Source organism: Mustela lutreola, chromosome 6 (assembly GCF_030435805.1).
Source record: "Mustela lutreola isolate mMusLut2 chromosome 6, mMusLut2.pri, whole genome shotgun sequence".
In the NCBI taxonomy this organism is placed as follows: domain Eukaryota; kingdom Metazoa; phylum Chordata; class Mammalia; order Carnivora; family Mustelidae; genus Mustela; species Mustela lutreola.
Window position 1 is genome coordinate 16565720 of NC_081295.1, and position 12442 is coordinate 16578161.

Consider the following 12442-nt stretch of genomic DNA (forward strand, 5'->3'; position numbering starts at 1 on the left):
AACCTGAGCTGAAGGCAGAGGCTTAAACCACTGAGCCACCCAGGCGCCCTGCCTCATTAGTAGTCTTGAGAACTGACCAAATTTGACAAATTTATATATACTTTATATATCTACTTTATTTGAATGTGTGTGTATGTGTATTTTTTAACAAAAAAGGGATCATATCCTACTAATCAGTACAATACCATGCAGCAACTTTTAATGAGAGGAACTGTTCCATACGGACATAGAACAAGGATACTTTATGTGACAAAGTTGCAGAACCACATTTAGAATACAACAATATTTGTGTAGACACAGAGTTCATGGCTTCCTCTGGTAAAAATATGTTGCAAATGAGTGAAGTATTTTTTACTTCACACAGCTCTCTACCATTATCATTTCTTCTCTTAACCATATATACTTTAACAATAATTAATAATTAATAAATAATTAATAATGTGCAAGATAAAGTGCTGCATAAGTCAGCCAAAAGGAGACTATGCCATTGAAGTTGAAAGGAAAATAGCAGACCAGGGGCGGGGGGAACACTGAGAGAGAAGATTATACCAAAGAAATGGGAAAATGAAATAAAAGAAGCAAAGTAAAAGTAAGCATGTTACAATTTTCAAAACTACTCATTGGGCAATAGAAAGAAACTGATCATGCAGTTTCCGCCATCAACTTTCTTGTAATACATGGTACAGCAAGAAGATACTCAGTTCTGCTGACTAGTTCTTTTTAATGACCCTGTGCAACAAAGGCAAGTAGAGGCCAACACAGATCTGCTGAGAGTAAGAAGGCCTAAGTAGGGCCGGTGCTCAACTCTTTCCCAATTTTCATGTCTTTTTTTTTTTCTTTTTAAGATTTTATTTATTTGACAGAGAGACACAGTGAGAAAGGAAAGAAGCAGGGGGAGTGGGAGAGGGAGAAGCAGACTCTCCACTGAGCAGAGAGCCTGATGTGGGGCTTGATCCCAGGACCCTAGGATCATGATCTGAGCTGAAGGCAGCTGCTTAACGACTGAGCCACCCAGGTGCCCTCATGCCTTATAAAAATATACAAAACAGCCATAAATTTGGGGGATGTGCATAAATGACAATCTATTGTCCCCTGGTATTTTCAAGCAACAGAATTTTATCTATAGACGCCCTTGCTTTCAATAAATCTTTGTATCCTCTCCAACAATAAAGCCTGTATGTCTATGTTCAAAATCTACTTTGAACCTCTCTACGTCTGTTTTCATCACCAGCAACCCAGTTCAAGTTCACTCCCACCTCTTTTCACAGCAGTGGTGCTCTGACCAGTCTCTCCATTTCCATGTTGGCTCTTCCTATCCCCCACCATAACTTTCCCACAAGAATATCAGAACAATCTTCCTAAAATGCTCATGGCATGAAAACTAAACTCCTTTGCACGACTTCAAGGAGCTACATGACCTGTCCCTTGCTTTGCCTCTTCCAGTCACCTCTTATTAAGGCTTCCAGCTGCGCTAAGATTTTTCTCACCTCTGTCCTTGCCATGCTATTCTACAAACAGAAATGCTCTACTGTTTTTCCGGTTTCAGTTTCTCACAGATTTCTTCAGTCTCCTCCCGTCCTCTAAATCTGGTCATAACCTGTATTTCTACATTTATTTGTATGGTAAATGTTTTATCGGGCTTCTGTACTATGTCAAAGAGGCGTCATGACTCTACAGGGGTTCATAACACTATCCTCTCTACTCTTGTGTATATTTGAAATTTTCCATTATAAAATCCTTTAAGAATACATGAAACAAGATGGCCTCGGGAGGGAGACAAACCATAAAAGACTCTTAATGTCACAAAACAAACTGAAGGTGGGGGGGAGGGGTGGGGGAGGGAGAGGGTGGTGGGGTTATGGACACTGGGGAGGGTATGTGCTATGGTGAGTGCTGTGAAGTGTGTAAACCTGGTGATTCACAGACCTGTACCCCTGGGGATAAAAATATATGTTTATAAAAAATAAAAAATTAAAAAAAAAAGTCAAAAAAAAAAAAGAAGTTGGAATTGGAAAAAAACACACTGGATTTCACAGACACAATTTCACACACACACAAAAGGCAAAATAGCTCATTAATAATTCTCAAGATTGATGATATGTTGAAATGATAGTATTTTGGCTATCTTGGGTTAAATCAATAAATCACTAAATTAAATAAATAAATAAGTAAATAAAATCCTTTAAAATTTTCCCTTGGATCCTGCAAGTGAAAACCAACAGTTTTGCTTGCAATTATCCTAGTTTTCCATGTTTTGTATTTTTTTAATTTTATTTTCCTTTTCATGATGATTTTTTGGGTTTTTGTTTAGTAACCACCACAAAATGCCAGTATTTTTTTTAAGAGAATTTATTTATTTGTTTGACAGAGAGAGATCACAGGTAGACAGAGAGGCAGACAGAGAGAGAGGAAAGGAAGCAGGCTCCCCACTGAGCAGAGAGCCCGATGCGGGGCTCGATCCCAGGACTCTGGGATCACGACCCGAGCCGAAGGCAGAGGCTTTAACCCACTGAACCACTCAGGCACCCCAAATGCCAGTATTTTAATGTTCTAAACAAGGTATAATCTACAAGACAGTGAATTTGAGGGGCGCCTGGGTGGCTCAGTGGGTTAAGCCACTGCTTTCGGCCCAGGTCATGATCTCAGGGTCCTGGGGTCGAGCCCCGAGTCGGGCTCTCTGCTCAGTGGGGAGCCTGCTTCCTCCCTCTCTCTCTGCCTGCCTCTGCCTACTTGTGATCTCTGTCAAATAAATAAATAAAATCTTTTTTTAAAAATCATTAAAAAAAAAAAGACAGTGAATTTGAAGTTAACATCAGATAACCTAAAAGAAAGGTCAGAAGTTCGTTTGTTCTTTCAGTTTCTGCTACTGAAGTCTTTTATTTGACTTCATTATTATTCAGTGAAAGGGACCCTAGACCAGGGATATAAAATTTCTGACCTAGCTCCAGTCTGTCATTTTGAGTGAGTCACCAGACTTTGCTTCCTTTTTTATAATTAATATAAGAAATAGGTAAAGTACTAATTTTTCATTTGATTTAAAATTGTTTCCACAATTTGAAAAATCTAAAAAAGAGCAGTCATACACGATACCAAAGCTTTTTATTTTTTAATGAAGTGAAAACTCAAAAGAACTTTCCCTATATTCATTCATAGGGTCATAACTCGGCAGCAGTGTTCATACCGGGTGTATCTACAAAGCCAAGAATGGGAATCACTACATCTCCTTCGTTAGATCTGATACTCTGACTCTTCTCTTTTCTGTTGACATATTTGTGCAACATGCTGTAGTACTGGTCCTTTGGATTGAAAGTATACAGTGAGGAAATTTGCTGCCAGTCTTTGACACTGGGGGTGTTGTACTGCTTTGGATGCGTGCATTCAAAGAAACATTTAATATTCTCTTTGGCCAGTTCTGTTGCATGCTCTGTGGCCTGACTTTTAAGGATCTGCTGCTCCTGTTCCAAATAGATTTTCCAGAATTTCAGCTGCAGGAAACTAACTGGAGATAGACATCGGGAGACAGATGTAAAGATCAGAAGGAAGATGATGACAACTGCTATCAGGATCCAGCCCAGAACCTGAGGGAAAAAAAAAACACAGAAAAAAAACAGCAATTTAGCCACATTTATCATATATATATATATATATATATATATATATATATATTCCTTTTTAAAAAGATTTTATTTATTTATTTGAGAGAGAGTGTGTGTGTGCACGCACACGTGCGAGAGAGAGAGAGCAAGCACGCTCAGGAGCAGGGGGTAGGGCCAGAGGGAGAAGGAGAGGGAGAAGCAGACTCCTGGCTGAGAAGGGAGCCCACCCAGGGCTCCATCCCGGGACCCTGGGATCATGACAGGAGCCAAAGGCAGACGCTTCACCGACTGAGTCACCTAGGCGCCCCCAAATTTTAAAATTCCTACCTAGAGTTTGAACTACTCACAGTGATTATGATGATCAAGCAACAGTTTTAGGTCTTAGTCTCTCTCTCTTTTTTAAAAATCTATTTATGAGAGAGAGAGACAGATTCTCTGTGGAGCAGAAGTCCGAGGTGGGGCTCAATCCCTAGACCCTAGGATCCTGACCCGAGCAGAGGGTAAAAGATTAACCCACTGAGCCACTCAGGCGCCCCAGGTCTTGGTCTCTTAAGAAGTGGCAATAACTCCCAAAACCCTCGGTAGAACTGCTTGACAAATCATTTTCCAAGTCATGTCCAAGGCCCAGAGAATTCACTATGCTAGAATTCAAAACGTGGAATTTTGACAAATCCAAAGAAACAAGCATTCCTGTTCAAGAACCTCTTAGCTTGGGGCGCCTCAGTGGGTTAAGCCTCTGCCTTCGGCTCAGGTCATGATCTCGGGGTCCGGGGATTGAGCTCCGCACCGGGAGCTCAGCGAGAAGCCTGCTTCCTCCTCTCTCTCTCTGCCTGCCTCTCTGCCTGCTTGTGATCTCTCTGTCAAATAAATAAATAAAATCCTTTTAAAAGAAGAGAGACGAAGGGAGGAGCAGGAGGAAGGAGGAGGAAGGAAGAAGAAGAAGAAGAACCACCTCTGAGCTTTACATGCCCAGAAGCACCGTGGGGTGGTGGCTTTAGAGCCAGGTCAACCCATTTTATTGTAACAATTCGGCCTTCTTCTGGCTGGACGAACAACGCGACCTGCGCAGGCGCATCAAGAAGATAAGGTAGGACTGGAGGTCAAGGGCCCGGCGCAGGTGCCTGCCATTGTCCGTGCGCCTTCCGTCCTTCTCACTCGCGCCACGGGAACAGTCGCCCTTCTCTTCTGTCCTCCGGGGCCCGGGGTCTGGAGCCAGCCGCCCCCACCCCCGCAACCCCGCTCGCCCCTCACCCCGGCCCTCTCCCATCCTCCCGACCGTGGCCCGCGGCCGGCGCCTGACCTGCGACTGGGCCTTGAGCTCCTTCAGCAGGTCCTGCACGTCGGCCGCCTGCGCGGGGCTGCAGGGCGCCAGCGGCAGCCGGGCCTCGCAGGTGGGGTCGCGGCCGCGGCACAGGCGCCGCGCCAGGGGGCCGCTCCCGGAGGCGGCGCACTCGTAGAAGGCGCCCCCGAGCAGCGCCACCGACACCCAGGTGAGCGGCGCGACGGCGGCGGTGGCGCTGAGCTGCGCGAACACCAGGACGGCCCGCCGCGCCGCGCCGCAGCCCCCCGAGCGGGCGCCGCGCGCGCAGCAGCCGGTCAGCAGGCGCCAGGTGCGCGCGTTGAGCACGTAGCCCAGCAGGAAGAGGGCGAGCGCGGGCACCAGCAGGAAGACCAGGCCGTAGGGCAGGTTCCAGGTGGCGCTGCAGGGACACTGGAATACCGCGGTGGAGAACACGCGCTCGCCGCCCGCCGTCAGGAGGGTCACCAGGCCGTAGCCCAGCGTGCTGTGATGCTTGAGGTGCAGGTCCAGCACCGCCCGGAACTTATCCATGGGCCGCCTGCCCCCCGCGGGCGCCGTGCACAGGCCTCTCAGCGTCTGCCTCTTCGGGGCCCCGCTCCTGCAAACGGTTTGGGTGGGCTGAGGTCGAGGGCTTTCCACTCTGCTCGGCAGCAGCTTCCGGACTGGGGAGAAGGGCTTCTTGGGCCTCTGTGAGCTTTCGCTTTCTTATTTCAAGCCGGCCAAGTCTGGCTGATACACCCTTGACCTCTCAGGATCCCTGGTTTAGCTGATTCCATGGTTACCTTTGTTTCTACCCAACGGACAAGAAACCAGGGGACTTTCCTTACCCTTCCTGATTCGATGCAGCTACGCAAAGAAAAGAGAACAAAATTCTACTTGCATAAACGCAGAATGCCAGATTGTCCCCCATTACAGCCCCCTTCCTTCTAAGCCGGCTCTCAGACCCAAACCATTACAAAAAAACTAGTCAGTTACAGGAAACATTACTCAAGGACAAACTTCTGGTTCCTCTTTCATAAGCTAAATCACAACAAAGCCTAGCTCAAGTTCTAGTACTTCCATGATCTGGCCCCTCCTGTTCCGCTCCTGGACAGAATCACTGGCCTCATTCACATCTTGACTATTGTCACCTCTGATCTCCCACAGGGCATTAGACTAAACCTATTGGACTGAGTTCTGCCTTTTTATAACCCCCAGGTACGTCCTAACACTGTTAGTACCTGGAGGGCAGAGCTACATCCCACTACCCCTGCCTGGCCCCAAACCACCATTCTGTAGCATTTTGAGGAAAAGCGATTCTCTCTGTGTGAGTTCAAACTGTCATGCAGCACAGTTAGGCCCCCTTCTCTGAGATGAAACCGGATCCTGCCTGTAAACTTGCAGCAAAGCTCCGTATTTGAGGCACGTCATTTCTGCTTTATTCCTACATCTCAAAAAAATATATTTTTTTTTCTTCTCTTGTCCCTCAGTTGACCCTGCCCCTCTTACTGCTAGAAGATTCTTTACTTCTGCCACATTCTCCCAAAGATGTTGCCTCCCCGCTCCACACTTTCGGCATACCACCATGAACGAATCCCACCCTATCCACAATCTTTATGCAAATGGCCTTATCCACATCTCCCTCATCTGTAACCTAACTAAAATGTGCCCTTCCGCCCTCTTCAGTCCTCTTCAGTAACACATTTCGCAAAACAAGAGGGAGGGTTGGCTGGCCTCCTCCCATTACAATGTGCAAACCCAGGCTTTTCTGTTATCTTCTAATAGTTCATTCTCCACCGAGGCTCAAGCTATTCCCCACAACCTCCTGCCTCACCTCACTCCTGCCATCTGTGCCCGCTCCTTTCATTCATTAAGACTTCTGCGTCTGGTGACAGCTTACCTCTTCCCCCTGGCTCCTCTTATTTCATCAAGGATTTGGTTTCAAATATTTTTAGTTCCAGAAACTTCCATCTTGTCAGTCTTCTATCCTAGCTAGAGTAACCCATTTGTTAACAGTTAACTACTTCATTTGTTTATTCAGTCATTCATTTAAATGTTTAATAAGCCCCCAGAATAAGATAGGAACATATGAAAGTGCCTGCTAGTATTGGGTACAATAAGGAACAAGACAAACAGACACCTTCCTTTCATTGAGCTTGTATTAGTGAGGATAGATAATGAGGAGGAAAGTCCTCAAGGTTATGAAAATAATTCAAATGGAATCACGTGGTAGAGAGTGTCCTGAGAAAGCCTTTGTAAGGAGAGGACGTTTAAGGACAAATGTGATTGAGGAAGGCTGCGGGCTCCAAGGGAACTTAGCAGTCTCTGGTTGGAAAACACGCCAGAGTGAAGGAACATTAAAGGTGAGGTCATGAGGTCGAGCTGCAGGGGGAAGGTCAGGTTTAGGGGCCTCTGTAGACCAGAGTATGGGGTTTGCAACCCTGCCCATGAAACTCATTACAGACTGAGCCGCCTCCTGCCCTATTATCCTATCAGCTTGTGTCTCCAAACACTACCTCCTGAGGTCGCCACCACTGTGCTCCCCCCGATCGTGGATCTCCCAGATACCAATGATTACTCTGTACTTATTACAGGTTACCGTAATTGTGAGAGTCTGGGCTCTGCCTGCCGGCCTGAATGTTCTCCCAGAACCAGCCGATGAGTCTAGTCCCTGACCTCTACCCCTGCCCTCACTGAAGCAGTGGGCGGTTCTAGTTTGGAGTCTACTGGACATTGCTCAGCCCCTTATACCCAGCTCTGTCGGGAGAAGACATTGCTGAGCTCAGTACTTAGTGGAAACAGTAAAATACTAATGGTGTGGAGGGATTTAAGGATTTTTTCTTGAGGGTAGACTAAATAATACTTGAAAGACCTTCACACTTTTGAGAATCTGTAACTTAACGCCAATTTACTTTAGCTTTTAAAAAATGAGTGTGAGATTCTCATGGTAGGCACACTGGAACACCAGTAGTTATGGGTTTGGTTTGGTATGGTTTGAACTGTAGGACTTTGTTTCTCAGCACTGTCATTATCACTGTCAGGAATGGGTTTCAGAAACCTCAAAAAAGTCATGGAAAAGAAAGGAAAAGAAACTCTTGAAGGAATTTCACTCTGTGAATCTAAAAGTTCCTTGTAGTCATCTTCAAGTGAGCTAGATCTCAAATGTTATTCTCTGTAGTCTTCACAAAAACTCGGACTAATGGTGTGACCCTGCTTGGAATATGACTTCTTGATTCTAGCGAAGTGTCAATCCCAGTCCCAAGACCCACCTGTAAGAATCAAATCAAATCAAATCAAAACTCATCTGTATTTTAAGTATCTACCATGTGCAAGACCCAAATTTAGATGTCAAAAAATAACAAGTAAATTTAGATCTGACACTCTTAATCTTAGGGAATAGTTTATTGTGCGTTATTGTTTATGAATACATTGTTTATGCTATGTATTTGAAAATTCGAGCCTGTTATTTTAAGATTCTTGAATGCTTATAAAAGTCCTTCCAGTGCAAGTATAAAGCAAGAAGGGAGAAAGATTAGACCTTTTCCCTGACACAGGAATGTCATTTGTTAAATGGCAATCCCATGACATTTCAAGTAACCTTTTTACAGATTATTTTCCCCTTTTCTTAGCATGAATTGTCTAAACCTATCATAAAATCTTAAATATTCATAGATTCACACACTTAAAACGTATTTTCTTACAGAAGATGATTATTTTAACCCTGAGAACCTAGATGTGGTCAGTCTTTGCTGTCATCACTGTTGTCATCGTCATCATCATCTGACATCGTAACCATATAAAGGTTCTAGTTTTCCTTCCAAGGTTCTTTTTTTCTTTTTCTTTTTCTTTTCGAAAGAGTGCAAGCAGAGGGTGTGGGGGGCAGAGGGAGAGAGAGAGAATCTTAAGCCGACTCGGTGCTGAGCATGGAGCCCAACACGGGGCTCAATCCCACAACCCTGTGATCATGATGCAAGCCGAAATCAAGAGTCGATGCTCAACCAACTGAGCCACCCAGGTGCGCATCCTTCCGTGGCCTTTAAAACCCATGTCTAGCTTCCTTTCCAACCAGGGCCCAGCAGGATGGCTCCCACCAAGAAGGGTGGTAAGAAGAGGAAAGATCGTTCGTTCTGCCATCAGTGAGGTGGTGACTAGAGAATACACCATCCACAGTCACAAGTGCATCATGAGTGGGTTTCAAGAAATGTGCCCCTTGGGCACTCAAAGAGACCCAGAAATTTGCCATGAAGGACATGGGAACTCCAGATGTGCACATTGACACGAGGCTCAACAAAGTTGTCTGGACCAAAGGAATAAGGAATGTTCCATACTGTACATCCATGTACAGTTGTCCAGAAAACATAATGAGGAGGAAGATTTGACAAACAAGCTCTGTCCATTGGTTACCTATGGTACCTGTCACCACTTCTAAAATCTACAGTTAATGTTGGATGAGAACTAATCGCTGATTGCCAAATAAAGGGATAAAACAAGAAAAAAAATGTCTATTAGGAATTTTGGTAAATTACGTTACATTTTTCCATTGACTCAATTGTTTCACAGGTGATTTTAAGTATACTAGAGCTTCACTGTCAATGGCCACTTACTTATACTTTGATTCATCACAAGTCCAATTCCCCTCCTGTCAAATTTGGTTTACTAGTTTGCGAATTGTGACCAAAGATTTGGATTTCCAAAGATAACAGTAATAAATAACAAATAAGATTAAAGTTTAAGAATAAAGAAAAAAGTAAATCGGGGCTCCTGGGTGGCTCAGTGGATTAACCCTCTGCCTTCAGCTCAGGTCATGATCTCAGGGTCCTGGGATCAAGCCCCACATCCGGCTCTCTGCTCAGCAGGGAGCCTGCTTCCCTCTCTCTCTCTCTCTGCCTCTCTCTCTCTCTCTACTTGTGACCTCTGTCTAATAAATAAATTTAAAAATCTTTAAAAAAAAGAATAAAGAAAAAAGTAATTTTTTTAAAGGTTTTATTTATTTATTTGACAGAGAGAAATCACAAGTAGATGGAGAGGCAGGTAGAGAGAGAGAGAGAGAGAGGGAAGCAGGCTCCCTGCTGAGCAGAGAGCCCAATGCAGGACCGGATCCCAGGACCCTGAGATCATGACCTGAGCCAAAGGCAGCAGCTTAACCCACTGAGCCACCCAGGTGCCCCAAGAAAAAAGTAATTTAATAGGAGAAAATTTGGATTTCTTCAAATTATAAATGACATTATTGGAAAATATCAAAAATTTACATTAACTCAATGGAGAACATAAAATGTTGTGGAAGATCTTCCCTAAAAGAATGTATCACATGAGAGATGCCTGGCTGGCTCAGCTGGTAGAGCATGCAACTCTTGATCTCAGGGTTCTGTGCTCAAGCCCCATAGTGAGTAAGCAGATTACTTAAAAATAAATAAGTGAAACAAAATGAAAAAAAATATGTCACATGAAATACGCTGCATATTTAAAACAGTCACATCTATGCAATGGAATACAAAGTAGGTGCATATGATTGAGGTAGATCAGTGTGTGCTGGTATGGGTGTAAAGACAAGAGTTGACATGTTAATTGGAAGAGGTGAACAGAAAGACTGCATGCCATACATTTGTGTAAGAACTCTGAGAAACAAACTGAGGGTTTTGGAGGGGAGGGGGGTAGGGGGCTGGGTGAACCTGGTGGTGGGTATTATGGAGGGCACATATTGCATGGAGCACTGGGTGTGGAGCATAAACAATGAATGCTGGAAGAGTGAAAAGAAATAAAAGAAAATGGGTGGGGGGAGAAAATGTATTTATGTCCCTTGCAGATTTGTATAATATTCTGCAAGATTAAAAAATACTGTCAAATTTTTACCTCTTGAGTGTAAAGAAGAGGGTTGTGAATGAATGCAGGGAGAGAGACTTGTAGCACATCTTTCTTAGTGATTGTCCTTTTTTTAAATGTGCATATGTTCCTTCTACAATTAAAAACACGTGGGGACGCCTGGGTGGCTCAGTTGGTTAAGCAGCTGCCTTCGGCTCAGGTCATGATCCCAGCGTCCTGGGATCGAGTCCCACATCGGGCTCCTTGCTCAGCAGGGAGCCTGCTTCTCCCTCTGCCTCTGCCTGCCATTCTGTCTGCCTGTGCTTGCTCTCTCCCCCTCTCTCTCTCTGATAAATAAATAAAAAAAAAAATTTAAATAAAAAAAAAAAGAAAAAACACGTGAAATGTTTTGATCTAATGAAGAATCTCTGAGGAGGAAGTCCGGGAAGAGGCAATTTCCTGGGCTCTTCCTTGTCCTTCCTTCTCTGCACACAAAGCTGGTATAAAGGGTTGCTCCCTGAACCTGGAATGCTAACAATTCACCCCTTCTTGCCAAAAGTAACAAATTCTAGTGATAAAGTGTGTTTGAAGAATACAGAAGATAAAGAAACTGAGAGTTTGAGAACTGGAAGACGGCAAAAAGCAGTAGGAAGAGAAGAGAAGATCAAACAAAAAGGTGGGACTGGGTGGCATTTATCCAAGTCCTGAGGGAAACAAGATGGAAGACCCACTGTCTCCTTCAGAGACGGCTTCACCTGTGCTCTGTAGGGTCTTCTACGTACCCATTATTGGCACAGATACAAGGCAGGAAAGGCAGGTGGAGAAGAATGGAGGTGGGTGAGCAGTTAGATTGTGGAACTTTAAAGTGCTATTATTTTCTTCCCATAGGAGGAGGGAGTTGGGTAGATATTAAAAGCACTTTGGAGATCATTACAGAATTGAAGTAGCTTCTCATGCATACATACTGACACGTAATCTTCAGGGCAACCAGAAAACCAGGCCAGAGGGACACGGCTGTCTTCCAGTTGGTCTTCTTAGGAATCCCATACTCTCCTAGCTCCAGCTAGGAAGGCTTAATATTCTCCTTTTAAGAAGTAACTCTCTCCCCTCTAGGGATTGCTTTTTGATGATGAACATATAGATCATCATCTCTGCGTCTACATTCCTCTCCTAGGCAACCTTTGCATCTTGGCAAGGTTTGGATAATTCTGTAACACCCTGTCTTTAGGGCATTTTCTGTTCCTTCTTCCTGCTCACTACAGACAGTGCTGTGGTCAGACTATGTCCCCCGTCCTCCAAATTCATATGTTGGAGCTCTGACACCCCCCCCAAAGTGATGGTATTAGTAAATGAGACTGTTTTGAGGGGCTTATGTCTTGAAGGTGGAGTCCTCATAAGTAGGATTAGTGCTCTTATAAAAGAGGCCCCCAGTGAGATCCCTCACTCCTCTGGGGGAGAGGGTATCCTCTCAGTAGCCATTAAATGCTTCAGCACAGTCTGGTGGTCCACCTTACTGCAAGGGGACAAGATTATATAATCTTCCCATTTGCCAGAAGGAAAGGAATGAACATTAGTTCTACTACTGTAGGCCACTCTTTTGTTTCACTCTTCTTCCCACTCCACGTCACTAGCCTTCTTTCCAAAAGAAACAAACCAGAAGTCCAAACATGGAACTCACAGTCCTGACTCTGGGTAGTGCGTGGCAGTCTCTACATCAGGTTTCATGTGGCCCATCTTGAGCTACAGAACCATGAACTAACAGTAATAG

The 12442-nt window shown here is 44.5% G+C and overlaps 1 protein-coding gene across 1 annotated transcript; it reads right to left on the reverse strand.

Moving 5' to 3' along the window:
* Positions 1-3082: 3082 nt before the first annotated feature.
* CALHM6 (calcium homeostasis modulator family member 6) lies at positions 3083-5845 on the reverse strand. The gene is made up of 2 exons (XM_059176791.1): positions 4897-5845; positions 3083-3578 (listed from the first exon to the last, which is right to left on the reverse strand). The coding sequence occupies exons 1-2, from the start codon at positions 5425-5427 to the stop codon at positions 3156-3158; spliced, it is 954 nt and encodes a 317-aa protein (XP_059032774.1). The 5' UTR covers positions 5428-5845; the 3' UTR covers positions 3083-3155.
* Between the last annotated feature and the right edge of the window lie 6597 nt (positions 5846-12442).

What these genes read in the sequence shown, in the direction of transcription:
- CALHM6 (XM_059176791.1), bottom strand. Translation starts at nt 5,427, where the DNA reads ATGGATAAGTTCCGGGCGGTGCTGGACCTGCACCTCAAGCATCACAGC. An exon ending in AGCTCAAGGCCCAGTCGCAG is followed by an intron (nt 3,579 to 4,896) that starts GTCAGGCGCCGG and finishes TTTTTCCCTCAG; the next exon opens with GTTCTGGGCTGGATCCTGAT.